We start from the raw sequence: 27,508 nt of genomic DNA, 5'->3' as shown, positions 1-27,508 counted from the left end.
TGAAATTATATGACAAATTTGTTTGAAAACAGGAACTTAAATGTCTAATGCTAAAAAAACAAGTACAAAACAAAGATAAAGGGGGGAAAATATAAGGACTATTGCTAAAGGTCTTGTTATTACATTTTTGAAATACAACTACATAGCTCTCAAAATGATAGATAAATCAGTTAGGAACTTCATATTTTTATTTAAAAATATAGATAAAATACAATAAAAAATAGAGTTCAACATGTTTGATTTATAAAGACTAGACCACATACCCTGAGTGACAACATTAGATGAATGAGGCATATTTTAAATGAGGCACTGTTATAAAAATGGCCAAGTCCAAAAAATTGATCAAATTTTAAAAAAATGTAGCCAAAGTCATTTTTATATGCTCCAACACTATTACTCAGAGCCTTTTAATAAATTATAAATATTTAAATAACCTATAAATTTTTTTCCTCGCACTAGAAGTGGAAAAGTTTTCATGATTTTTTTAAAAAAATTCCTTAGTATAAACTTAGGCAACTTTGACTTGCTAAGCCTCAAAAAAAACAAACAGATGTAAGTTTTTAGATATTTCTAAATAAAATATTTTATAGTTATGATATCAGTAAGGCTTCTTTTAAACGCCGAACACATTGATCAGAACCATCATGGGCCTCTTTACTAAATGGCAAAAAGTTCAAAAATCCATGAGGTAGACCATCTAACACATCTACTTCCACTGGACGATTCAACTCCGTCAATCTCTTGGCAAATGTAATGGTATCATCCAAGCAGGGATCAAAATTTAGGGTCTAGAAAAGAAAACATATACTTAACGAATAATTAACATTTAAAAATAAAAACATTAGAGGAACACATGCTATAGAGAAAATGGAAACTTCCAGCAGAAATATCTCAAAAAGTTGAGATTCAAAGTGGGATTTTCATTTCATATAATTGATTAAAAAGTTATATTTATTGTTTGATTATACTATTTCGATGGTAAAGTTTAAATATCTTTTTGTTGAACATTAAAATTGACTTCTGTGGTTACACACATTAGTACAGTAGGCAACCGATTATCCGGAACGATCGGGACCATCGCTATTCCGGATAACTGATTTTTCCGGTTCTCTGAATCGCTACAAAAAGCCGTTTTTTTTATTGTTAAACCCAACTAAAAAAATATATATTTGGAAATAATCTTAAAAAGAAAAAAAAACGATCAAGTAATACACTAATGATTATTTCCAAAATGATGGTAAGGTAAAAATCTTTCAAAAAAGAAAGAAAAATCCTAAATTCTTATGAGGAAAAAAACATTTTTTTAAAAAAATTGTCGGAAAATTTATCGAATTTCGTTCCGGTTTTTTGGTTTTCCGGTTTTCTGATTTCCGGATAACGGGTTCTGTACTGTAATTTGTTTTTAATAAAAACAAAGTACCACATTACAATACATGAATTACCTACACTAAATAAAAATTATATATAAAAACATAGCATTAAAATCTATTTACAGCCTTTTAAAGTATTGGTGACAGAAATAAACATTTTTCTTAATTAGTTTGCATTGGCAGTGAAAATAAGATGAACAGTATATTATTTAATTTATTTTTTTATTATTTAATTATATTTTTAAAAAGTTAGAGAAATTAAAATACCTTCAATTTTATATTTTGAAAAAGAAAAGAAATACAGTAATATTTTAACTTGAAAAATAAGAAAAATCCCTATAGCAAATTTCATACATTGCAATGATTAAGTTTTAACAATATTGTTATTAAATTTAAGATGTAGTTTACTAATAGTAGAACTATAAAAGCAAATTAGCAAACTGTGACATTTGTTATAATTTTAACATTTTGCATTATAACAGAAATCTGGGTACTGAAAAAAATTCATATGTTAGTCTATTTAAGTTGGAATATGGAAATTGGAAAAAAGAACACACAGTGTCACAGAAATCCAGTACTTATTATCGAACAATCTTAAGATCAAACAATAACATTTATCAGAGGAAATACTACAAGCTGAAGAAATTTAAAGGATTGGATTACAAAAGTTTTTATTAAATTCTGAAGGTAAGCTTCAGAATTCAGCATTTTTGCAGGTTATTCGAAACTTTCTTGTCCAAGATCCAAATCCTCATCACTAATCCTCATAACGTTTCATGACCACTGAAATGCACAAAAGTAACCACTCCCAGTAAGCAATGTTAATTTAAAGATAGTATTTACATTGTTATTATAGTAGTGTGTTGTAAATAATGTTAGTTTAAAACAACTGATCAGAATCCCTATTGTAAAATGTCAGAGATTCAGGTTTTGATAGCAAAGAATATAGACAGCAATATAAGATAAGAGACATCACCATATAATGTTTGGAATTTTTTTTTCGACATTTGGAATTTTTTTCGATGCCAGATACCATTCTGCCATTCACACCACTTTTTGGGTAGGAATAGATTGACCTTTTACTATACACTTAGAGCTGAGTGATTCTCCCTTGTTCTACCAACTAAAAGAGTTTCTCAGCCTCAAGAACTTTTCTGCACATGACAAGGTGAAAGTAACAGTTCAAGACTGGTTATCCTCTGAATCCTTTTTATAACTTAATAACTATCCTTTTTATAACTTAGGCACACAAAAACTTGTAAAACATTATGACGAATGTTAGAAATAATTATGAAAACTATGTAGCAAAATATAAAATAATCTTGAGAATTAAAAAAAAAATCTTTGAAGGTTTAAGGTTAATAAGAAATCAAACCTTACTTTCCAAATAACCCTTGTATTAAGAGATCAATGAAATTTATTTATCAAGTCGATACTACCATAAAGCAAAACACATGTATACAGACTGCATACAATGAATAAGAACAGTGATTGTCTGATTAAAAGTTTAGCAAGGTCAAACATTTAAAGATAATTAGGACCCTTGATATCTAAGGATACAAATTTTAAATGAACATTGAAAATAGAAAAAAATGTTCATGATAAGATGAAAAAGAAACCAGTACTGAAGTGATATCTGAAGAGACTAAAAAGTTGTGGGCCCAAAATTATATGTTATATGGGCCAAAATGACAAATAGTGATATTTAGCAGTGAAAAATAACTGAAAAAACCTCCACAAACTTGCACATGTGCAAATTCCCTAACTTTAATAAATGTTGAAAAAAATAAAAATGGTAAGTGACATTTTAAAAATTGGTTTTAAGAACAATGCATGTACTCCTCAGAACTTTCTTTTTTACTAGTCTCTCAAAATAAGGTAATTTTCTTTGAAAAAAGGGAATTCATAAATAGTAATGTTTGAATAAATTCCAAAGCAAGTATTCAGGAATCAAGCAGAATGTTGCTTAATACATTCTTTCACTATGGTCATTAAATATGAATTTCTACGTTTATCTTTCACAGTTAATGACAAAGGTTGGGTGGTAGCTGTGTGTTATGCATTTTACCTAACATATATAATGATAACTTAGGGTAAGGCTAAAAAGAAATATTAATGACAACAGATCAGTTCTCAGCCCACAATGTGAATTTTTAAGTATCTGGAAATATGACCAGTTGAAACTCAAAAACTGAAATAATCTTATTTTCACACAGCATTTATTTTCACTTTTTTCTATTCCAATCCATGATATAAACTACATCTCAGACAAACTCCTCTCACATGCAATTACATATGCAAATTGCATTCAGTGAGAATGCTTCCTTAGTTAAACTCATTAGCATTGTTGCTTACCTACTTCATTTTTGAGCAATTTTTTGGCAGTATAAATAAGTGATCATATTTTTATTTTATTTTATGCATAAGCATACACAACAATGTAAAAAACAAAACAAAATTTTGCAGATTTCCAGTAGCAGTAATGAAGACTATTTTGAAACTTCAATTGATCAAGCTTGTAGGGAAATTTCATTTGACATAAAGTTGGACTTCCATTCAGTACTCTAGTATTTGTGGCAGAAGCTTGTTGTTACTAGATACCGACAAATTTCTAACCATAATAAATTCCCTATTCAGGATAACAATCCATCACAAGACAGCTTAAATAATAAAATAAATAATTAGATACTATTCTGTATGGTTTTCAAATTTAATGCAGTTCTTTAAATAGGTGACTTTAAAATTAAACACTGGATAGTGTTATTGGTTGTTTCATGAAACTATTGTATTTTACTTTATCTAGATACTATTCTTATTACATTAGCTTTTCCCAGTTTAAGTTAAGGGATATAAAGGCTTTTATGCACCCCACATGTTATGCAATTATTTTTGACTTCATGATAAAATTCAAAGTTTTTTTATTATGATGATTTGTCTAATAAAAATCAAATGAATTTTTATCCAATGAAAAAAAGTAGTTTTCATATCATTATTAAAACATAACAAGAGCTTAAAAATTGTAAATAAATTTTTATGCAAAAGAAATTTATAAATGAAAAAATTTATAAAAGAAATTTATAAATGAAAAAATTTATAAAAGAAATTCATAAATGAAAAAAAGGAATTTTCTTTTACATACCACGAAAAAAATTTGTGGCATTTCTTTCAAATTTTCATCTGATGCTAGAAGAGGTGACATAAATGGATTTCTTGAAACCATTTTAAGATTTTTCATTTTTTCATTAATTGATACTTTTGCATCAGATAACTGATTAATAGTAAGATTTTGGTATTTTTTGTAAGGAACAAAAGGTGCTATAAATTTTTGATATAAAGAACTGGAAATAAGGGTCTCAGAAACCATTTGAAGAGTAGAATCTGCTACTGATTCCCATTTTGTTTTGAGATCAAATACAATATCACGAGGAACACTAAATAAAGTATGCTCCTTATAATCTCTCATTTCCTCATTAGTTTCATTAAAATTTACAGCACTATAATCATCCATAAATTGATGTACATAATTTGTTTCCTTTACAAGTTTTTGTTTTTTATCAGAACAAAAAGCACTATCTTCATCAACAACAGAAGGTTCATTTGCTTCTACTTCCATCCATTCAGATTGCTTTATAAAATTCATGCTAGAATCAAAGATTTCACTAATTGAAGATATTTTTCTAGATCTCCTTCCTGATAATTCCTGATTTGGCTCTTCATCATACTCATTGCCATCTGTTTGCATAGATCCTCCATAAGCTAAAACATAAAATCCGTTTTAAAAAATTGAGAGAATTATAAACTAATTTTTATGCATTTTTAAAGAAAATATTGTTTTAAACTGGAGAATATTTTGAAATATAAGGTATTTTTAATTTTACTATTTATTGAAACATCAAATTTTTTTTTTACATAATTTATTCAGTAGAAATATTCTATATTCCATTTATTGCTAGTAATTGCACCAAAAGGATTCACTGATAGAGGATAACATGAGATTAAACTGATGATTTAATGATTAGAGCTTTCAAATGGTTAACCTAAAATATGCCTCAATAAAATAAAATACCTAATTTGTACGAATATTAATAATTTAAGCTACAAAAACAGACTTAAAAATATTCCTTACATGAATAACACTTTAATCATACACTTTTCAAAATTTTTTGATTATTTCAAAATAAAAAAGAGGGTATCATTTTATTAAAAAAATATGGCTTTAATACTTTAGTTAGGACAATGGTCCAAAATTAGAATTTTTTAATGCTATCTAACTTTTTTTCTATATTTTGCCATATCACTACGAATATTTTAGTTTTTTTAACAGATTTTTACAAACAAGAAACTCATTTATTCAAAGAAAATTTTGCACAAAAATTAATCTTTTCTGATCGTACTTTATAATGATCATTTCAAGGCACATAAGTTTTTGCACAATTTCCAACTTTGCATTTTTGAATGATGGAATACAAACTTTGAATTAAGTCGGTTAAGTAATTTTTAAGAAGTATATACTAAAAAATATTGGTTTTTAAAAGTTTTGCTGTTCAGAAAGCAACATATTTCAACAAAATTTTTGGATTTTATCAATTACAGTTATATAGTTTAAAATTAAATAAAAATGTGTACACTTTAAAATTTTTCTTCTCCGAGTAATGTATTTTTTGTCTTTGACTAAACTAATCATGCGTTTTTGGATTAGCTTAATGATATAGTCAAACTTTTTGGTTGTAGTTTGCATTTAGTATCTAAATAGGAGCTAAGAAATTAAAAAAGTCATTATTAATAAAAAATATTAAAAAGAAATATATTTATAAAATGTTTAATATATATATATATATATTTTAATCAAAATTAAAAATTTTATTTTTATAAATTCTATCAATTAGATCTATTTTATTCATTGGTGTAGCATAATTGCCACAACAAACTCTCCTGACAATTGGTAAATTCATTCATTTTATGAGTTTATTTGAATTTGAATAGTGGTATTTTATTTAGTCTACTAGAATTATAAAAGTATGTATGTTAATGAGAAGAGTGGAGAGTTCCAGTTTGGTTGTAATATAGTTTGAGTAAAAACTTTAAAGCAAATGAAAAAAGTTTGAGAAAATAAAAATAAAATGAATGTAAATATTATTGTATAACTAATTGTTATAGTACTGTTGAGAAATGATGCAACAAACAAGATTTGCAATTTCATAATAGAAAAAAGTGGGGTGAACAAAATTAGTAATTCAGCCTAAGTAAAATTTTAAGGCCAGCATAAAAAATACTCATATAAAAAACAATGCAAAAAAATTAGAAACTTGTGTAAGAGCCATTTTTCAGAAGTAATTCAAATTTGATTAAACTAGTTTTTGACAAAGTTCAATGTCTGCTTCATACCATTCATTTTGATAGTAGATTTTAACTCGATTGATGATGTTAAAAACACTTGCATATACTCGTCATGTTAACAAGTTCTCTATTATTTATCTCTATATTTCTCCCAATAAGTTCTCTATTGTGATGAGATCTTGGTCTCTTGTTGACTTAGCAGGCCATTTCAAAGTTACAACATTGTTGGCCTAAAACCAATTTTTTTGTACTATTACTTAAATGAATAGTTGTGTTGTCTTGCTGATAAATCAAATTTTCTCTTGCAAGAAATTCTGCATTTGGGAAAAGATAACTTGCAAGTAAAATTGGGTATGCTTGTGAATTCATTTTGCCCAAAACAAATGCAATTGAACCTACACCATTGTAAGCAGCATAACATCCCCAAGTCAACACAGAGCTTCTGCCTAATGGATGCTTGGGGACTATTTCTTTTCTTAAATGATAACAATAGTTCTCCAAATTAAATTCTTCTCATAAAAAATCCTTTGCATCCATTCGTTGTTCCAGGTCATGACTTGCTGGCTGAAGTTAGAATGCTCTATTTTGTGCCCTTGCATTAATCAAGATTTAGCCAATTTTGCAGCTTAAAATAATCTTCCAGACCTCCTAAATGTGTTAAGCATAGTTTTTTGACAAACATTTAAATATATCACTTGAAACAATTTCCTGGCTGTGTATTTTTCAGTAGATGCGTCTGAAAACTCTTCTTTTATCACGCGAGAACATTGCTTTAGGTTTTCCCCTAGCATTTTTTTTACCATAATTGACTATTTTTAATTGAAATATTTATAAAAGTTTTAAATCTTCCCATCTTTGTCACACTTGTAAATAATTCTTTGATTCTATTATTTGCAGATAATTGTTTCAGAAAACTTTGTAAGCAACAACAGAAATTTTTTTATACTCATGTTCTTACATGTAATGATTAGTTATTTAAATCTTTGAGTTTTAATGCATGATTCAGGAATCTTTTTTAACGCTTTCAATTGATTTTATCACATTTATAAGGCAAACACATACAAAAAAAGGGTTCTATTATTGATTTCTTACCATCAAGACAACTAAGCATAAATCCCAGAGGCAAAAGAGGGTCAATCCAGCAAAGTAATCTAGATGGAGATGGCACCATATCAAGCACTAGAGGAGAATAAGCACACAAAACTGCATCTGGTTTGCGAATACCAAGAGAAATAGTTTTCAGTATTATTCCTAATAAAATATTTCCACCAGCACTATCACCAGCAAAACAAATTCTTTCCCCAGTCCAACCTGAAATTTATTCCTAGATTTAGATAGAATTTTTGAACAGCTAGTATATTATAGAATAAGCTTAGATATGTGAAAAAATATAAAAAGTCAGATGCCAGATAATTGATTAATAATTATTCTTAATCACAGTAAACATACTAAGGCTTTAGTGTCACTAATGAATATTACATTCGCAGTTATAATAAGAATAATATAGGTGGGAGCGAATGAGAAATTTATTAAAAATGATAGGAGATGCATAGCTGCCATCACAGATAGGAAAAAATCCAGTAGATTTTATGAAATAATATAAATTTTGTGATAATTGTTGCAAAATTTACAAAACATTTTACACATAGGGCTTTTAAGGATTTTTATAGTCATCAAAATAGAAAAACTGTAATATTTTCCAGTTACGATTTCACATTAAATGAACTTGAAATGTTATGTATTATGTTTATTCATAATTTTGAACAGTGATAGGCATTTAATTAATCTAAAATAGTTAACTGAATTTTATAAATGAGGCTTGCCATATTATGCATTAGTGACACTTATTTTAATATTTAAGCAAGCAATAATCTGCACAAAAACTCCATTTCAATAAGGATTTTTTAAGGAAACTTACTCAATTTTATGGAATTTTCTAAAATGTACGAAAACCAGGATAATTTTTATTAAACCATTAGACCAGGAGAAATTAGCAAAATCCAGTAGTCTACTGGAAAATCCAGTAAGGTTGGCGGCCATGGAGATGTTACAACTTTTAAATAAATTCTTCAATTTTAAGACTTAGAATGTCTTGTTATTTAAACAATTTAGTGCAGAACAAATAAGATCAATGATATATACAAAATAGCAATTAAAGATTTAATTCATTTTACTAATGCTGAACTAGGCAAGTACTGGATGTTTAATGATAAACTGAATGGTCAACTGAATGGTCAACAAATTTAATTAAAAATGTTTTGACACATTTATGTCTAGACAGAAAAAGATATCTATAAATGAAAAACAGCTTCATGAAAAAGTGGTTAAGTATTTGTTTACAACAAATGATTATTTCTTTCTGTTATCCACCACTTAAGCTTTGCAAAAGCACTGCACTTTTAAGTCAGATTCAAATATAAATATTTATATTATTAATATGAAGTGATTGATAGACTATCTCATTTCAGCAAAATAAAAGCCAATAATGAAACAGCTGTGCCACCACTTTCTCAATTTAAAAAAAAAACAAAACATCCTCTTTAAAGGATGCTGCACACAAATGGTATAACTGAACAGAATAAGATATTTTAAAAATGAAGGGGAGAATGCTGGGCAGAAGGAAGTGTGCTCGCCCTAAACCCCATGCTTTGGAGTTCCTACGTGAGAGTTTGGAAGCTAAGATCTTACATATGTGTTTGGGAAATTTTCTACACGAATTAAGCAGAGCTCTGCTTCCCTCATGCTTGCACAATATGAAAAAAATTATTGTAATGAACAAAAAGAGATGAGGCATTTAACCAGGGCTTCCAATAAGTTTCAGTGATGATATTTCAAAAAATTATAAAGGAAATACATAATAATAATGGCAATATCAATAATAGTGATGCTAATAATAATTATTACAATATAACAATAATAATGATTATAATTTTAGGCAATACATTTTGTATTAAAAGTTAAAATTAATAATTTATGTCATTATTCCCCCAAATTATTTAGCCAAAAATTCAAGCAAGGTCATTGAAGTGGTTAGTGAGCTTCATAATTTCAGATGTCTTGCACAACAAGAGCTGTTCAGATTACAAAATTATAAATAAAATATAAATTGAATATAAACAGCTCACTGCTGAAATCTTGAGTTAGACAAGAATGTGGCATGTCTTGTCTTGTTGAGAATAACAATTGATACACAACAAGGAACACGATGAAACTTTACATTTCTTCTGAAAAAATCTGGATTATGCAGACAATATCATTCTTATCTCCTTAAAGTTTTAAAACATGTTGAAAAAGGCAAATAAAAGTGAATATATTGCAAACATGGTTGGCTTGAAGTTAAATGAAAAAAAAATCAAAATAATGAGATTGAAGCAGAAAATAATCAAGGTATTAAAATTAATGGAGAGAAAACACATGTTTTGTTATCTTGGAGCAAGTGTAAGAAAAGATAAGGAAGATCGGAAAAGGACATTAAACTGTGAACCAAATCTAAACAATTGCTTCAAAAGTACAATAAATTGCAAGAAAGTTATTACAAGAAAAATTAAAACAAATATTTTTAAGTCTACAATTTAATCCCACCTGAGGTCTACACTTTTCCTTCGTAAAAATAATAAAAAAGCTTTACTGGTAGATTCAATCAAATGAATTTTTACTTTATCTGAAATTGAACTGGTCCCATTTGATTTACGAATAAATTTATTATAATCACTTTCTATAAATTTATAAATGATTAAGATATGGTTTTATAGCATTAGTTATTTATTTAATAAAAAGACCTGTTATAAATTATTTCAAACACCTTTGTTGACTTCAGTATATGAATCTGATTTGCCAAAAACTTCCATATTGGGGATTTTGTTAATAAATGATAGTTTTAGAAGAATGAATTTACAAAATGGGGTATAATAATGTTAAAATTAAATAGGGTAAAATAAGATACAATTTATGTTCGATAGCTATGACTATGATAGTATAAGAGCCATTATGACGTTTTCAAACAATATGTAAATTATTTTCCACAGATATGTGACACAACTAGAATGAAAAATACTGAATTGGGAAAAAGATGCATGTTTGTATAATTTGAGATATAAATGCACACTTACACAAAAAAGTACTGAAAGTACAGATAAAAAATAACATGTGTGCTTTTAATATTTAAAATAAAGCAATAAAAAATAAAAAAAAGTTTAGGCATCAAATAAAAATGTTTAGTTTATATGGATAAAGAGAAACAAAAACTGTTTTTATACTACAGTGGAACCCCGATTTTACGTTGTCCGTTTCGTACGTTATCCCGCTTCTTACGTCATTTTCTGCTGATCCGTGAAAATTGCCTATACCTATAATGTTAAAAAATCTTGGATTTTGCGTTACCACTTTTATGAAAATCTCGCTTGATGTGTTTTTCTACAAACAGATCAAAATTTTTTTAAAATTCTATTCGAAATGGTTTTACTCATATTTCCGTGCTAGCATACCAAATGAGATTTCAGTCGGTTTTGTTTGAGTTTAAAAGCTATAGCCTTTTTTCTCATTTTCGAAACCTGTCATCGTGTTCTTTTCTCGAAAGAAGATGTCGAAGCGAAAATGCTTTTCTCTGGCCGAAAAGGCTGAAATCATCGAAAAAGCTAAAGAATTTCATGGCACTAAAGTTGATCTTGCTAAATCTTTGGGTATTGCTTATTCAACTTTGCAAATGATTTTAAAGCAAGAAGCTTCAGTAGAACTAAACGCTGAAAAACTCGGAAAAAATGCCAAGAAGAGAAAAACCCTTAAAACATATCCGCATGATGAGTTAGAAAACATTTTAAGGAACTGGTTCAAGGAAGCCAGAGCAGCAAAGATTCCTATAAATGGATCCATCCTGAGAGAAAAGGCGCTTGAAATTGCTGAACGGCTTAAACTCCAAGGCTTTAGTGCATCAAATGGCTGGATCGATTGATTAAAAAAAAAGAACAATTTATGCTTCAAATCTGTCTGTTGCGAATCCGATAGTGTGGATATGACAATTGTGTAACAGTGGAAAGAAGAAACTTTGCCAAATTTATTAAAGGGCTATAATCCAAGAGACATATTTAATGAGGACGAAACGGGATTGATTTTCAACATATTGCCAAACAAGACACTGGCAATTAAAGGTGAAAATTGTCATGGAGGAAAGCTTTCAAAAATGCGCTTTACTGTTTTGCTCTGTGAAAATGGCGATGGAAGCTAAAAGTTAAAGCCTCTTGTGATCGGTAGAGCAGAGAAACCACGGTGTTTCAAAAATATCAAAAGTTTTCCTTCCGATTACACTTCAAAGAAAAAAGCATGGATGACACAAGCATTATTTAAAAATTTTCTTCGAAAACTGGATAAGAAAATTAATTTTCAAAAGCGCAACATAATTTTATTCCTAGACCAATGCACTGCTCATTTAAACCTTAAATTGAAAAACATGCGAATACAATTTTTTATAGCTAACTGTACGAGCAAACTTCAACCACTGGATTTAGGAATTATGCGATCATTTAAAGAGAGTTGCCGGAAGCAACTGGTTAGAAAATCTCTAATGTTTCTTGATTCTGGTGACTTTCAGGATGCTTCTAAGGCAAAAATTAATGTTCTTGAGGCTCTTAATTTGATATCTTCAGCTCGGGACAGTGTCGACCAAAAGTGCATTATCAATGGATTCAATAAAGCAATATTTTCAATATCAGAGGAGGAGAGCGCTGTTGTTTTGGAAGAAGAAGGTAGCAGTATACGAAATTGTAGCTAGAAACGAAAAGCAAGTAAAGATTACTCATTTTTTCCATTAATTTAACTGGTAGGTGTCAATTTTTAAAAATATGCATAGATTTTTCTTAACCCCGATTTTACGTTATTCTGCTTCGAGCGTTTTTTATCGCTAGTCCGACAGAAAATGTAAAATCGGGGTTTCACTGTACATACGTTTAAAATACTTTTTTCAGCTTATTTTTTGTCATAATGACAGCAAAATGTAGCAAATGAAATATTGTAGCAATTTCATAATGTGCCATGTTTCTAAGTAAATAAAAAAAAAGAATGTTCAGTCAATGTTTTAAGGGACCTACAAAGTGTTAGTAAAATTAGTCTTGTTTTCCATCACATTTTACAGTTTTTCATATTAAATAGTATGTCTTTGATCACTATTTGTGTTTATACAAATTTTGTACAAACTTCTGGAAGTTTAAAAAAAAGCAAAGGCACTTTTCTTTAACAAAAGCAATTTTGCAATATTTGTTTTCGTAAAACATAATCTTTCTTAACACAAAATTGTCTATTTGGTTTTTATAAATTGGTATATTAAGTTCATATTATAATAAACATTACATTACTTCTTTACAAGAAAAAGTATATATTTTAAAATTTATGTTATTCATATTGGACTTCAACTTCAAGTTTCTTGAACTTACTAAACAAAAAGCATAGATTTTGAACAGATCAAACCAGCCAAGTTTAGCTTTTAAAATTGTTCTTAATTTTGCCAATATTTTAAGAGCCTCACCATGAGAGAGCTGCAATAAAGTGGTGTCTAACATCAGCATTTGAATCAGTTACATGTAATAGTGTGAAAAATAACTTTAATGAAATTTACAATGCTAGGAACCATACATTAAAACAAAAACTTAGCTATCACTAGAAGAAATTTTCCTCAAAAGTGTAGAAAATTGGATGGCCTTAAAGCTTTAACTTCCTTAAACCTGAGATTTAAATAGAGGTAGAAAATGCAATTTTTATTTATAAATCTTTAGCTTACAGCAAAGTAAATTCCTAAATGCGACAAAAATTTAAAATAAAATATTCAATAGTTTTGAAAACAATTCAATAAGTTAAACATAATTACCATTTCTTTTAGTTATTTTTAATTACTAAACAAAAATTAAGAGTTCTCATTTTTTCCAATTTTCACATATGGCAGATTATTTTTACAGTATATGTCTTCACATTCCAGTCATCTAACAAAATCCAAAAGATTTAAATAAAAAGATATATGTGCTATAAAACTGTCCAAAAGTAACTTCCATCATATTTCTTACTTTTTTATAACTTTTTGTGGTAATTAAAAAACTTTGAAAAACAAAAGTAAATCAAATTATGTTTTTACACAGAAAATCGCTTTGAAAAAGTATACAAATAGAAAAGAATCTTAAAAAACTATTGTTTAAGAGATAAAATTGAACTAAATGTTCCTGAATATATTGACTGCAGGATCTTATGATGTTATATGTATTAGTTGATAATGTTGAAAAAGTTTTGGTACAACAAGGAGAATTTCTGTTATCATAAAACTAATACAATAGTAAATTCAAAGCTTTTTTCAAAAGCTTACAATAACAGTATATAATACATTACCTAATCTTTGAGGATTTTGCAGGACCCAAGCATAAGCAAGCAATACTTCCTCCAAAGCTCGGGGAAAAGGCGCCTCAGGTGACAGAGAATAATCAACAGAGAATATTGGCACATTTAAATCTTTTGCCCAGTGACGCAAATAAATCTAAACCAATATTTAAACAATTTTAATTTAAAATATTTTATTCTTTTCGAAACAAAAACCAAAATCTTGAAAAGACATGACAATTATTTTGAAAGAAGTCTAACTTTTTTGACAAAGTTGAAACAATAAATAAATGGCAGTAAAATCAGAAATACACTGAAATGCCACTAAATTATGGATAGTAAATAAATAATGAGTTGGGTCGGCTATAGATTTGATAATGGCTGCCGCATGATGAAGCATAGGTTCAACAAATTTGTGCATTCATTCAAAAGAAATAGATAACCAAACATAAGCTAGAGCTGTCCATAATTCAGTAAGGATCACTGGTGTTGAGTGATGTTCTTTTAAATTTTTCTCGAAAACATTTCAAGTGTCCTTAAATAGATTTAATCCAGGGTACCTAAATGGTCATTTTATGATAGAAAAGTTAGAGGAATGTGACCAGGTAGTAGCCAAATCGTCAGAGGTGCAGTTGTCATACTGGATACTCCATATTGAAGCATGTGACAGTTCTTTTCCATAAAAATGACAGTCTGTCTGCATTCAAAAGCGTTAAAATCAGAAATTTTAGCTATACCAGCAGTTAAAACAACTGATTAACAACAGTCATACTGTAGCAATATATGCAGTTACCATAGCGCTCACAGGTGTGTGTTACATAATTTTCTATGTTGTTTGTTTAACCCTAATTAAACGTATTTTACATAGGTTAAAGAAACACAACTCATTATAACTAGATAACAATCACCATACTGATTCTATTAACTTTTTAAATATTAAAAAATTAGTATTTTCAAAGAAAAGTGTAAGGATAGTAATTATTTTTTAAGACCAGTTCTGAGAATCATATTAAGTTTTTTTACTTGTAAAAATTCTTCCAAAAAGATGTTTGACTCTATTTTAGAAACATAAAAATCAGAAATATAGTCAGTTTAGAAATATAAAATAGCCCTGAAATGGTCCCAAAATATAATTTTATTGTTTTTGGTTAGTAATACTTTATGTTTCAGTCACACTGCCCTGTTAATGAATTTAATTTTTTTCTAAGATAAGTAGCATTGAAAATAAATATTATTTAAAGCTTAGCATTTTCAGTATATTATTACTGTAAATAGATGAATATTCATTCTTCATATAGTTTGAAACTAAACTAAATAATCAATAAATTGGTAATGTTCAACATTACAAAATCATGCTCAATATTGAAAGAGACATAGTGACATAATTAAGTTAAAACAATTCCAGTTTTCTTTCTTTATTATTATTTGTTGCTTTCAGAATGACTTTACGTGATTAGAACAAAACATGCTTTTAGAACTCTTAAAAAAATTAGAAATATTCAGTATCATTTGGCATAATTCTATTTCTCAAGGCTATCTCCTGATATTCAAAAATTAGCATAATCAACAAGTTTCTATGGTGCTTATCCCATTTGGTGGGCTGTAAAAAATCTATTTCCATGGCATCTATGGTAGGCATCGTTGTACCTATATTAGTATATATAGTACCATAGATGCCAACTCTTCTGGTTTTCCTGGAAAATTTTATTTTCATATTTAAAGTGGTAGTAAAACTCATGTTATTTTTCTAAACTTTTTGAATTATTATAACAATCGTAAATGACTATCACTACATATAAATAATTGCAACAAATATATAAAAGCATAATAGTCTTTATGAAAGCAAATTTCAACTTGGTTGAAATATACATATATTTTTGAGTAAGATTGTTTTTCGATAATTGTTTAACTACAACTTGGAAAATCCATTCTCAGAAAGAGTGAAAGTTGGCAGGTATGTGGTACATATTAAAACAGCACCACCTAACATAATATCAGTAATAACTATCAAAAATTTTTTTTTTGATTTATAATTTTTAAATAGAAAATAATAAGGGGAATGACAACAATCTTTAAGATGTGTGGGCCCACTTAAAATATTAAGAGTTAAATCCTAAATGTTAAGCCTATATGTGACAAAATTAAAAAATCGGCATGGTTAAAAGGAAACAAATTAAGTCTACATATGAACAAATCACACAGATACATGGTTACATTTTATTTTGCTTCCTGCCAGCAGCCATTGCTGATGCAAATAATAAAGGCTGTCCAGAAATTTACTCAATTAATTAATGTAGAGTTGGCAACCAAAAAAAGAATGCAGTTCGAAAGCTGACAGCATAGGATTAGTAAAAATGCAACACTATGGAAAAGAATAATGTGTTTTCCTTATTGAGCCATGTCTTTAAAACGTTTTTATGTGTTTCAACAGCTATAGATATTTTTTTGCATTAAAACTAATAAAAATATTTTTATTCAGTCTTAGATATACCAAACAAACTACAATCATCTTTTTTTGACTACAATCATCACTATTTAAAATAATTCTTTTTGAAAGCAATAATAACCGAATTCTTGGTATTGAAAGCGATAAAATGCCAGCAAAACATATACTTTCTGAATTCTGATTCACACTGTCTCCAAACTGTTTTTGAACTAAAAAGGCAAGATAAAATTTGGTGCCAGTTTCATTAATTAACATAATTTTGACCATGGTAAAACAATGTGGACAGTGCCTAACAACCAATGAAAAGATTTTTACTCATGATACACTTAATGAGCCCTTTGCTGTGCATACACTTTGGTTGTTTTGTCTGCTATCAGGATCAAACTCACGGCACCTAGCTCTTTACCAGAGATGTGAGCGACATCTTAACCAACATTGTAGAATGAAAGTAATTGTTAATGAATGCCACCAAAATATTGAATAATACTTTCTAGATATTTATTACTCATCCCTTTATACATGTTACAGAGAAAAATTGCTAGACAAGATTCATCATAACGTTAGACACAGTTTTGGGGAAAAATGTATATTTTCTAATAATTCTTTCCAGAAAAAATAATGTTGAAATAAAGAAAAAATTACAAACCTCATGGGATTCTGGACTTTGAGATATAAATCCCCCACCATGACAGTGAAATAGAATACTTGGTGATAATTCTTCCTCTTTATAAAATTTGTATTTGTTCGCCATCTATGATAAAATGTAACAAACTCATATCGAATGAATGATAAAATACTTAAACACTAATTCAATTTATATTATCATTCTAATAAGTAACAAAAACTGTGAACATGCACAAGGTTTTAAAAATTATGCACAGACTTTCAAAATCTGTAAATATAACAATACCCTTTTGTCAAAATAAAAAATATTCTACAAATGTTTCTTAACAATAATGTTGAAAGTGCAATGTTATAGATATATTAGCAAGTATTTCACCTACTAAGGTATTTTTATAGCTTCAGAAGATATTTTTCTTAGTAGCAGAAGAGTAATGTAATTGTATTTGCAAAAATAATGTATTTGCATTTCAATAAATTATAATTAAATGACTTTTATCGACCACTAAACACAAGTAAATTAAACAGATATACATAAGGTCACATAAATGAATGCTTAAGTATTAATAATTTTTTCGAAAAACTCTGTGTTTAAAAAAATTCTGCTTTAGTTCATTACCACTGAAAAAAAAATCACAATATCCTCAAATAGTTGAAGTTTCTGCATCCAGTATAAAATACTTATTAAAATTAAGGTTGTATCAGCTAATTATTTGTTAACTAAACTTTGAGTTATTCAGATATTAAATTTGGTATATTTATTATATAATATTTAGTTAATTGAAAGAAAACAAATGAAATCGTAAGAAAAATTTTAATCATGCCTAACCATAACCTAAGTTAGATATTTAAAAATATAACTTATAGAAAAATTCTAGCATTTTTTTAATTTATTATTTTCTGACATCAAATATTTTTTTTTGAAATTCAGTACACAATAATCTGATAGATGCACAGTTCTAAAAAAATAACTATAAGGAAGTTTAACTATGGCTAGGAAAGCAAACTTGTTATGAGAAAAAACCAAAATCTGCAAAAGATTCCCATTAAAATTCTAAAAATTTTGCAGCAACAAAAATCTAAAAAAGTATACAATATATGAACTGAAAGATATAGACGTGGTACAAATTCTCTTTCAAATAAGTTTCAATACTTGTATGAATTAGCTCAGGGTTCACTAGAAATTTTCTGTTCAAGAACCTTATATTGTTTGAATGTTTAGTTATGTTTAGTTTTGAATGTTAGTTATCTTTCCAGAACAATCTATATGAACAATGAAACTTTTTAGAATCAAAGTTTTTTTTTCGGACTTGAAAAGTTACGTTTTTCACTTTTTACTGCTCAAAAGCAATTGCTTTACGCTAACGGTTCATAATTATAACCCTTCATCTAACATCAACGTGGCTTAAAATAAAATGTGATCAGCTTTAAAAAATGATAAACTAAGTTTTGCGAGTAATTGGTTATGTTTCTAGCTATCAATTTCAATAAAAAAAAAACAAGAGAAATAGCAAAGATTCACACAGTTTAAAAAAAAAAATATGGATCTTAGTACTTTGAAAACACATTTATACAAATTCAAAGTCTGACTTATTTTGGTCTAAGAAAGCTTATTTTATTTCAATATCTATTTAGTTCTTTTATAAATGTCAATCTATATAATTTATTGTAATATAATTAAGAGTTCTAATGAATATCACTACTCTAGTGATATAATATGTATTGGAATCAACACTCTTGAAATATCGTTTTAGGATTTTTGTCAAAAATAAAATCAACACATAGGAGACTTAAAGTAACATTTAACTAACTAACTAACTAACTCAGTGGCGCGACAGCCCATTAAGAGGGCCAAGGCCGACTGTGCCCATCTCAGTTTTCTTGACCTTTGGGCTCTGGGGTGCAGGAGCATATGTTCCGGTCAGGTGGTCAGCCGAACGCGGAACCCCCAGTGTTAGTTCCCAAGCATGCTTGGTATTTAAACATTTAAGTGCCATAAAAAGGAAAATATTATTAAAATTTGAGGAAACATTATTGAAGTAAATCACAGCAAAAGGGAAATTAAAATGATTAAAAATCAGTTTACATATCAGATATAAGTAGAAAATGCTCCTTCATAAAAGATGAACAACTTTTAAATTCATTTAACAGAAAAAAAAAGTTTTTAATGATTTTATTTTTATGAATTATTCTAAGTTCTGATTCACGTTGAAAATCTTTAGTCATGTCATTTTCAAAACATTTCTTTTTTTCTTCTCATTCTTCTTGCATACATAAAGGCATTGTTGCAAATGCATAACTTTTAAGCATTATTTAGTCAAAACTTTTGATGAATTTAACTTTAGATTTGTTCAAATTTCATCCTCAAATAACTAAATTGACATAATAGCCAAATTTAAAAGAGATGATCTTTTATTTAACACTATGTTACTGTGTACTAAAAACTCTTTTTGGGTAACAGCATTTGTAAGTCATATCATTCAACATTATCTGATTGAAAACTTTATACAATTCAAAAATATACAAAAATGAAATGACAGTCAACATGTTTTAAGCACATCTAAAATAATTGCCCATTTTCAAGACTTGCCCATTCTTACTCTTGTAAATGGGTATCTATTTTTGACATTAGCTATAAAACATGTCGACTGTCGTTTCATTTTTGAAGCGTATGCAGTGCTCAATTAGGTGATATATTACTACTTCAGTTTCTTGGGGTTATTTATTTACTATTCAACATGTTTCAGAAATAAGGTAAAATTTTGATAATTTTAATTTCCAAACATTTTTCTCAATTTTGACAAGTTTAACATATCAGTCTCATGCTAAAGGTATTAGTTTATTTAAAAAGTTCATCATCATACATGTATCACCACAACCATTATTTACTTATTCTGTCCTTTCCAAAAACTCAAATGTTTATAAATGGCAGATACAACTTAATTTGTTCTCTACCTAATAATAAAAAAAGTAACATGAAAGTAACATTTTGTAGAAATAGAGCAACTGTTTTCATAGAGAAAAGTGGTAAGATATTTGTGCTTTAACAATGTGGATATGTTCTATTATTAGCTACCACTTAATCTTTAAAACCTAATTCAAGATTGAAATGAAGATATTTACATTAATAGATAGGAAGATCTTAATTTTTCAAAATAAATGCTAAGAATAAATAATTTTGCAGCTAACCATTATAATTATTATTTTTTTTAAAAAAAGGACATGTTCTCAAAAGGAGAATATTTACCTCTAACAGGTAAATATGTAGAATGGTTTACTTTTGGAATATAAAACTTTCTGTTTTAAAAAAGATTTTACCAAAGGTTTTTAAAATTAAACGAAGATTAAGTATTTGTAGTAAAAATGTTTTTAGTTAAAAGGGAGGGAAGTTACAGGGCTCTAAGAAAATCCTTAATTTTCTAGTTATGCATGTCATTTTTTAATTTATGAAACAAGACTAATATTTCAGAATTTTCAAACAATTTGCTTTCAAATAAAACGATTTATTGATTTTATTTCATTTATAAAATACAACCAACATGATCTAAAACTTTTTATCTAAAAATTAAAATTCAACTACTCATTCTAGCAAATCAGAGACCAGCTAATAATGAAAAGCAGTGAAAATTTACTAATTTTTTATAAAGATTCATAACTTTTGAAACATACTAAGCTTAAAAACTTAATGAATTTTCTAATCCTGAAAAACTTAATAAATTTTCTTTGTATTTTTTTGCTCTACATACAATCAAAATTTTTGAGTAGCAAGACTTAATTATTTTAAATCTTAAAGAAAAGAGGGTTTGTGCTGAAACACATTAAACAGGGAAACAAAAATTTTGGAGTACTTACAACTGCTTAATTGAAAAAAAGCATGATATAGATATCAAATTCTAACAATACATAAAATATGCATTATTTTGACTGAGTGCGCCAGATTTTGGACTTTTAATTGAGTTAATGGCTGATAATGATTTTCGATCAGGTAGAATTTTGCTAAGACAAACATAAACCATTCTAACAGCACCTATATTTAAATCATGTAAGCTCTGAATAGCATGATTGAAAATAAACTTCTCTTTAATTTAATAGACATGCAATATTTAACATGGAAACATTTGGCATAAGAATCATAGTCTTCTAAAGTATTTTAATTTTTACTAATGATACTTGAAACTGGCATGAGTAGTTTTAAGCCACAACAAGTAATAACAAACATTGATTAGCTTTTTAATATTGTATTTCAAAGTCAAATAGATGATCATCATCAGGCAATGCTATTAAGCATAAATCTATTTAAATAGCTTTGAGTTGTCAAAGTGTAAATTGTAATGGTCAAAGAAAAATTATTTTACAAGGCATTTGAAGAGATTTAAAATATAATAATTTCTTAGGAATAACTTATATAAAAAAATGTTTAAAAAATTTAACAATGCATTTAGAACTGCAAAATTAATTATAATTTTAAATTTAATACTTGTCCTTTGCGAAGGAGTGTTGACATGAGTATGCATCTTACTGGAGCAGGAGGAATGTGTGAAGAAGGAGCGGGAATAGTAACTAAAACACCTGAAAGAATGTTTCTCAAAACTATTGGTTGATCAGGAACTAGGATTTCTTCCCTTACTTGAAATTTGGGACAAATCCAACGAGGAAGGGTCTGCAATTAAAATTTTTTATTTATTACAGTAAAGTTTAAAATTTAAGCAAAAAGTTTATAAATAGAACATCATTTAACATTTATTCTTATAACTAATTTAACAGTTAACATATTTCTTAAATTTGCTATTCACATATTCAACTTTTATAATCCAAATTTTTTGACAAAAAAACTCTCAAAAATTTTGAAGTATTTCAACAAAATATGATTTTATTCTCTGCTTGACTATTTAACATTTTAATAATACATACGTAAAAGTATACCTTGTAATTACTATATTTACTAATACAGTCACATTTCGTTGTTACAAGCACAAAGGGAGACACTACAAATTTTGTGGTATAGAAAATTTGGGATATCAAAAATCAAACTTTTTTTTTTTTTAACAATTCAGTCAGAACAATAACTGTTGGCATTTTAAAAGTTGCATAAAATGCATTTAATTCAATAGACTAGAGTGGCCACTCTTCAGATACAACCAAATTCCTTGAGATTTCCAGAGAAAAATTGAAAAAAATATACCAGATTTAAGAGATTTAAATTCGTGCAATTAAAAAAAAATTCATTTATTTATATTATAGAAGAGTTTACATCTAATTTAGCAGAAAAGTTATTTATTGATAAAAATTTTATCTCCCCTATTAATACCACTAGGTATAGATAAGTTTTAAAGTTATTAGGTAACAGTATAATTTTATTATTAATATTATAGTTTAACAAGTAATTAACAGTTAACATGTAAGAATAGATTGAAATACACTAGAACTAAATTTATATCTGATCATAGGTATAAAACTGCTTATATTTTAAGAATTTTCAGAGGAAACTGCAAATTTTCTTAAGAATTTCAGGTTTTCCAGTGGTATTTCAAAATTTCCTCAAAATAACAAGTTTTTCCTGATTCCAGAGAGAGTGGTCATCCTGAAAGACAGTCATTTAAAAAAAAAAGTAAACTTCTTTGCTATTTTTTGACTTAAATTGAAGTTTCACTTCGTTTTCTTTTTTTTTCATTTTTTTATTATGCATCTAGAGATTCTATAACACCAATAAATATTTTGATTTTTCCTAATCACCACATATTGAATATGTAAACAACTTATTGCTCATGTAATCTACTTCCTTCTAAATTTTAGTTTCTTTGGGATTCATTAAAATGAACAAATTCTTTCCTAAGTTACAATTAAGTTATGGTTTAGTTCCTCTTTCTTTTGTTTCATAAATAATTTGCAGCATATGAGTAATTTTTTCAATTAATTAATAATTTTTTTGCAGTAATATTATTTACTTTTAAATCCATCACTTAATAAATACTTTTAATACCTCTTAAGATGAATTTATGTTGACCTGCTGCATTAATTGTTTTCCGTAACTATCATCCATAATGAATGGTTTCTTGAAAAAAAAATACAATTGATCGAGGATCTACCGTATCATAATTTGTTTTAAAAGTAATTTATATAAAATTGTTTAAGTAGTGTATTAACCCAAATGGAAATTTGTTTTTGAGGAAAATACATTTCAAACATAAATAGATTAATTTTCTAACTCTATTCAGAAAGTCTATTTCTCACTAAGTAAAAACTTGGCAATCGCACTAATTAAACTAAAGTAAAATACTAAAACAACTTATCCTAATTGATTTTAGAAAAATAAGTAATGAGCTTCAAATTAAGACACAACATCAGCAATTTAGATTTTAGTAGTAATATATTAGAATAGAACCTTCATAAGTAATAAGATTTTATAAGTAATTAGGTTTGAATATTTATTCAGTACCAAAAAGTTTAAACTATAGTTAGATTTTCATATTTGAAAAGTTGCGCAAGATATATTACCACATGAGTTCACTGAAATAAGTAACAATGTAATAAGTTATATCACAAAAATTGCAAAATAAGTATGATTTATGTATTTTAAAAACTTATACCGTCATAAATTGAGATTCGCCAAGTCTCCAAAATGATTTTAGAAACTCCACTGATGAATTCTGAGCCACATCAACAATTTCTTGAGCTCTAAGTTCAGGATTAAATATGTATTTTAAACAATTTATTACAGTTAAAGCAGCTCTAGAAATAGGACCACCTGAAGTTTGGTATAAGTCACTGAAGGTTGCCATAATTATCCCAACTCCTTGTAAAATTCTTCTCATAGATGGACAGTACTAGAAAAAGAATTAGACATGCTTAGCAACAAGACTTTAAATGAATTTTTGTAATAGAAAATGGAACACATTACCAGAAAAATAATTTTAAGCTAATTATTCCCCCCCCCCCTCTTTTTGAAAAACAAATTTTTAAAAAATAAAGAATACCATAGAATGTAAACTATTTAACAGCTTTAAGTAAGGGTATATCTAGTGTTACTTTCGTGCCCATCAAAGCAAATTTTAATGAATTCTTCTCATTCACTTATTACAAAATAGATTTAAGATTAAATTGATAATTATTTACGAAAATTATGTTCATTTTACTAACTAAAACACTTCTATAAAAATATATTTTTCTTGCTCTGATAATAACTTTTACCTAATCACTTTTTTATTACTCTTGTGATCATGATCACAGATTAAGATAGTTTTGAAACATGTGTGTTTCAGATACAAATCCTATGAATTGTATAGGAATAAAATATAAAAAAAACTAAAACTATTTAAAAAAAAAAAAAAGACTTAGTAAAGTAATCCAGTAAAAAATTAATTATTTACAGTTGTTTTTGTAAAACTCTAAGGGTTACTCTTGTGAGAATTAGTCTAGAATAGAATTTTTGCAAAGAAAACATTTTAAACAATTTAAAAACTATTAAAATAAATATTAGAGTGTTCTTTATTATTATCGAAAACAATTTAATATTTTTTTAAGTTTAAGGTTATCAGTGTTTTCATCTCAGAAAAAAAATGGGTGAGAATTTCTCACCCTTTCTCAAAAACAGGGTGAGATTTCAAAAAGTTAAATGAGATTTCAAAAATTAAAAAAAAAACACAAAGAGACTTGAAAAAAAAAATCATTTCTTTAATTATCATTTGTTTCATTTTTAACATCTTCTAATTTTTAAAGCATTGAATATTTTTGCTGCATCATCATATGGAAAATGTTCTACATCTACTTTTTCATCAGCTATTCTCATTAGGTTGCTCAAATGCGTATTTGTTTCGTTTTGATCATTTCTACCCACATTTGTTTCGTTTTCATTTGTCCGTTTTGGAGTAGAAAATATTGGCTTTACAAGGTATTTGTCCATCTTACATTAACGAGAAAAAAATTTGAACGTCTTACATGAAGAAACCTTACCTACGGTAAACACGTGGTTGCAGAGAAATGCGTTTTAAAAGAGGTTCCGTGGTTCGGAAGGATGGTGTTCTGTTGCTCTTAAAGGTTCTGAACAATACTGGTAAATAGGGAAGCTAGATAATGGGGCAGGTGTTGAAAATAATAAAAGATCCAGGAAGAAAAGTGAAACAGATTTTATTCTAAATGGCGGAAATGAGAAATTTTTTCAAAATGCTAGAAATTCGCGAATTTTGAAATTTGTTTATAGAATGCGCGAATTTCTCGCGGTAATCATTTTTTAATGCGAGATTATAAAAAAATATGCGAGATTCTCGCGTTCTCGCGCTGTAGTGAAAACACTGGTTATGGTAAAAAATCAAACAAACAATGGTTAGAATCCATAAAACCAAGAATTTATCAATATAGGAACATTTGTATTGTATTAGTAATTATTTGATCTCTTTTGTACCAGATAAGGTGCTTTTTAGGGTCAAATTTGTAAACACTTTTTACCTTTGTTAATACCACAAATTTTTTTTTTGATATTCATAACTGAGAAAATCAGTTATAATGTTAGAATTTGTATCTGCGTAAGTCATAATGATCTCCTAGCATCAGTAATAGATTTTTATATCTAAGTAAATTGAAATTTCATTTTCCATATTACTAACCTCATTTGTTGCCCTGCTATTTTCGGTTTAAAAAATATGCTCATTGCAGAAGCAATGTTTTGGATATTGTTTACATTTAATGACTTAAATTTTATAATTCCACCAAGTACTTTTTACTGTGCTCTGTACACTTTTTTTTTATCAGAGTAAAGTTATGTTTCTATTGCTGTTTTCAATTTCTTATTCTGACACATGAAAGATGTTTATTTTTAATTAAAAAATAGACTCACAAGTTAGTTTTATTTACTACTTTGTGGATCATAGCAATAAAAAGTTTAAAATTTCTTCGTTGTGTTCTACTTTTTATCAGTGCTGTAAAAAAAATCATATAAAAAAATTAAAAAAGAATCTTACATTATTTCATCATATTTAATCATAAGAATCTTAAATTATTATAAAAATACCAACTGGCAAGATAGAATACCAACTCTGTATTCAACAATTAACTCTTAGGTATTAAAATATAACTTGGCTCTATATAAAAAAACCAGATATATTGTAACTAAATCTATGTTTAACTTAAAACAAACATAAAGAGACCATCGTAAAGGGTATAACTCGGAACCACTTCAGAGTAAAACTCGGCACATTTTTTAAAAAAAAATTTGCAAGTTAAAATTTTTTTTGCCTCTTAGGCAGTTGTCGTTGAAGCTAACAGATACTGCTTTGAAAATATAACCCCTACTAAATTTCTGCTGTCTTTCTTTTATTTTTCTTTACCAGAGCAGGGGTCTGTCTAGGTTTTTCTGAGGGGTACCTATTTTGTGAAAATTTAGACATAATTTGTGAAAAATTAAAAATTATATTAAAAAATCAACACAAAAATATGGATTTATCGTTTCTTAAGGGATACAAAAATAAAATTTTAAGAAAAAGTATTTTGTGAAACTACCGTTTTTCCTAAAATTGAATTTGTGAAACTACCGTTTTTCCTAAAGTTGAATTTGTGAAGGTACCGCTAAACGGTAGTAAATTCGGCTTGGACAGACCCCTGCAGAGCTATATAAAAATTCAAATTAAGAAAATAAAACTGGAAAGGGTGACTGAGAATCTTACATAAAAACTTTGATATCTTCCATAGAATACCAATTGATTAATATCTCCACATTCAACAATAAGCTCTTCAGCAGTAAATGTTTTGTCAGGCATTAAAAGATGATTGTCAAAACTATTGGCCATCATTTTCTTAAGGAATAGGAGAGCAGATTTTAAACCATTGAGGATTTTAACCAAACAATCAGCTTCATTCAAGTAATGACTAGCCCTGAAAAAACAGGAATTTCTCGAAGATTGCAATCTTTTGGAAAATTTATAGCATTCTGTAAAACATCGTTCAAAAATGAAGATGAAACTTCGGAATCCATTACCTTGAACTTTATTATTTAAATCAAATCTAGGAGCTTCATTATATAATTCTATTAAACTCTGCTCATACCAATGCAAGTGACAAAGTAAATCACGTAACAAATTTACAAATCCATTCCCGTACCAGTATTTGTCACGGGTAAAATAGAAAAAATCTAGATTGTCAACTACTGAGAAATATAACATTTCAAATTCTGTACCAACGCCTAACAACTGGAGAGTATACATCTTGTAATGTTAATTAAATAAATTTTGTGAAAAAGAACTTCGTTTCGATATATATAAAATGCTATACGTGATAATCACAAAAAGGTAAATAAAGACAGATTTTAAAACCGTTTAATCGTCTGCTATCTTTTTAGTGTTGCCAAATTCTCTGTTTCGTAACTAAGTGAACCAATCAGATCCCACATCAGAAT

The 27,508-nt window shown here is 27.6% G+C and overlaps 1 protein-coding gene across 1 annotated transcript; it reads right to left on the bottom strand.

Annotated features, from left to right (window-relative positions):
- Positions 1-170: 170 nt before the first annotated feature.
- On the bottom strand, positions 171-27,467 carry Hsl (hormone-sensitive lipase). Its single transcript, XM_016055574.5, has 8 exons — positions 26,781-27,467; positions 23,712-23,948; positions 21,602-21,784; positions 17,150-17,254; positions 14,070-14,214; positions 7,800-8,018; positions 4,510-5,126; positions 171-788 (listed from the first exon to the last, which is right to left on the bottom strand). Exons 1-8 carry the CDS (start codon positions 27,315-27,317, stop codon positions 591-593), a joined length of 2,241 nt encoding a protein of 746 aa, XP_015911060.2. The 5' UTR covers positions 27,318-27,467; the 3' UTR covers positions 171-590.
- Between the last annotated feature and the right edge of the window lie 41 nt (positions 27,468-27,508).

This window comes from Parasteatoda tepidariorum, chromosome 12 (genome assembly GCF_982258835.1).
Source record: "Parasteatoda tepidariorum strain Cologne lab strain chromosome 12, Ptep-v5.0, whole genome shotgun sequence".
Taxonomy (NCBI): Eukaryota; Metazoa; Arthropoda; class Arachnida; order Araneae; family Theridiidae; genus Parasteatoda; species Parasteatoda tepidariorum.
Note: the sequence above shows the minus strand (reverse complement) of the source record. Positions and strands in the feature narration are given on the sequence as shown.

Coding starts and splice junctions, on each gene's coding strand:
- Hsl (XM_016055574.5), bottom strand. CDS start 27,317: ATGTATACTCTCCAGTTGTTAGGCGTTGGTACAGAATTTGAAATGTTA. Junction 8,019..14,069: donor GCAAAATCCTCAAAGATTAG/GTAATGTATTAT, acceptor AATAAATTTCAG/GTTGGACTGGGGAAAGAATT. Junction 5,127..7,799: donor TATGCTTAGTTGTCTTGATG/GTAAGAAATCAA, acceptor TTTATGTTTTAG/CTTATGGAGGATCTATGCAA.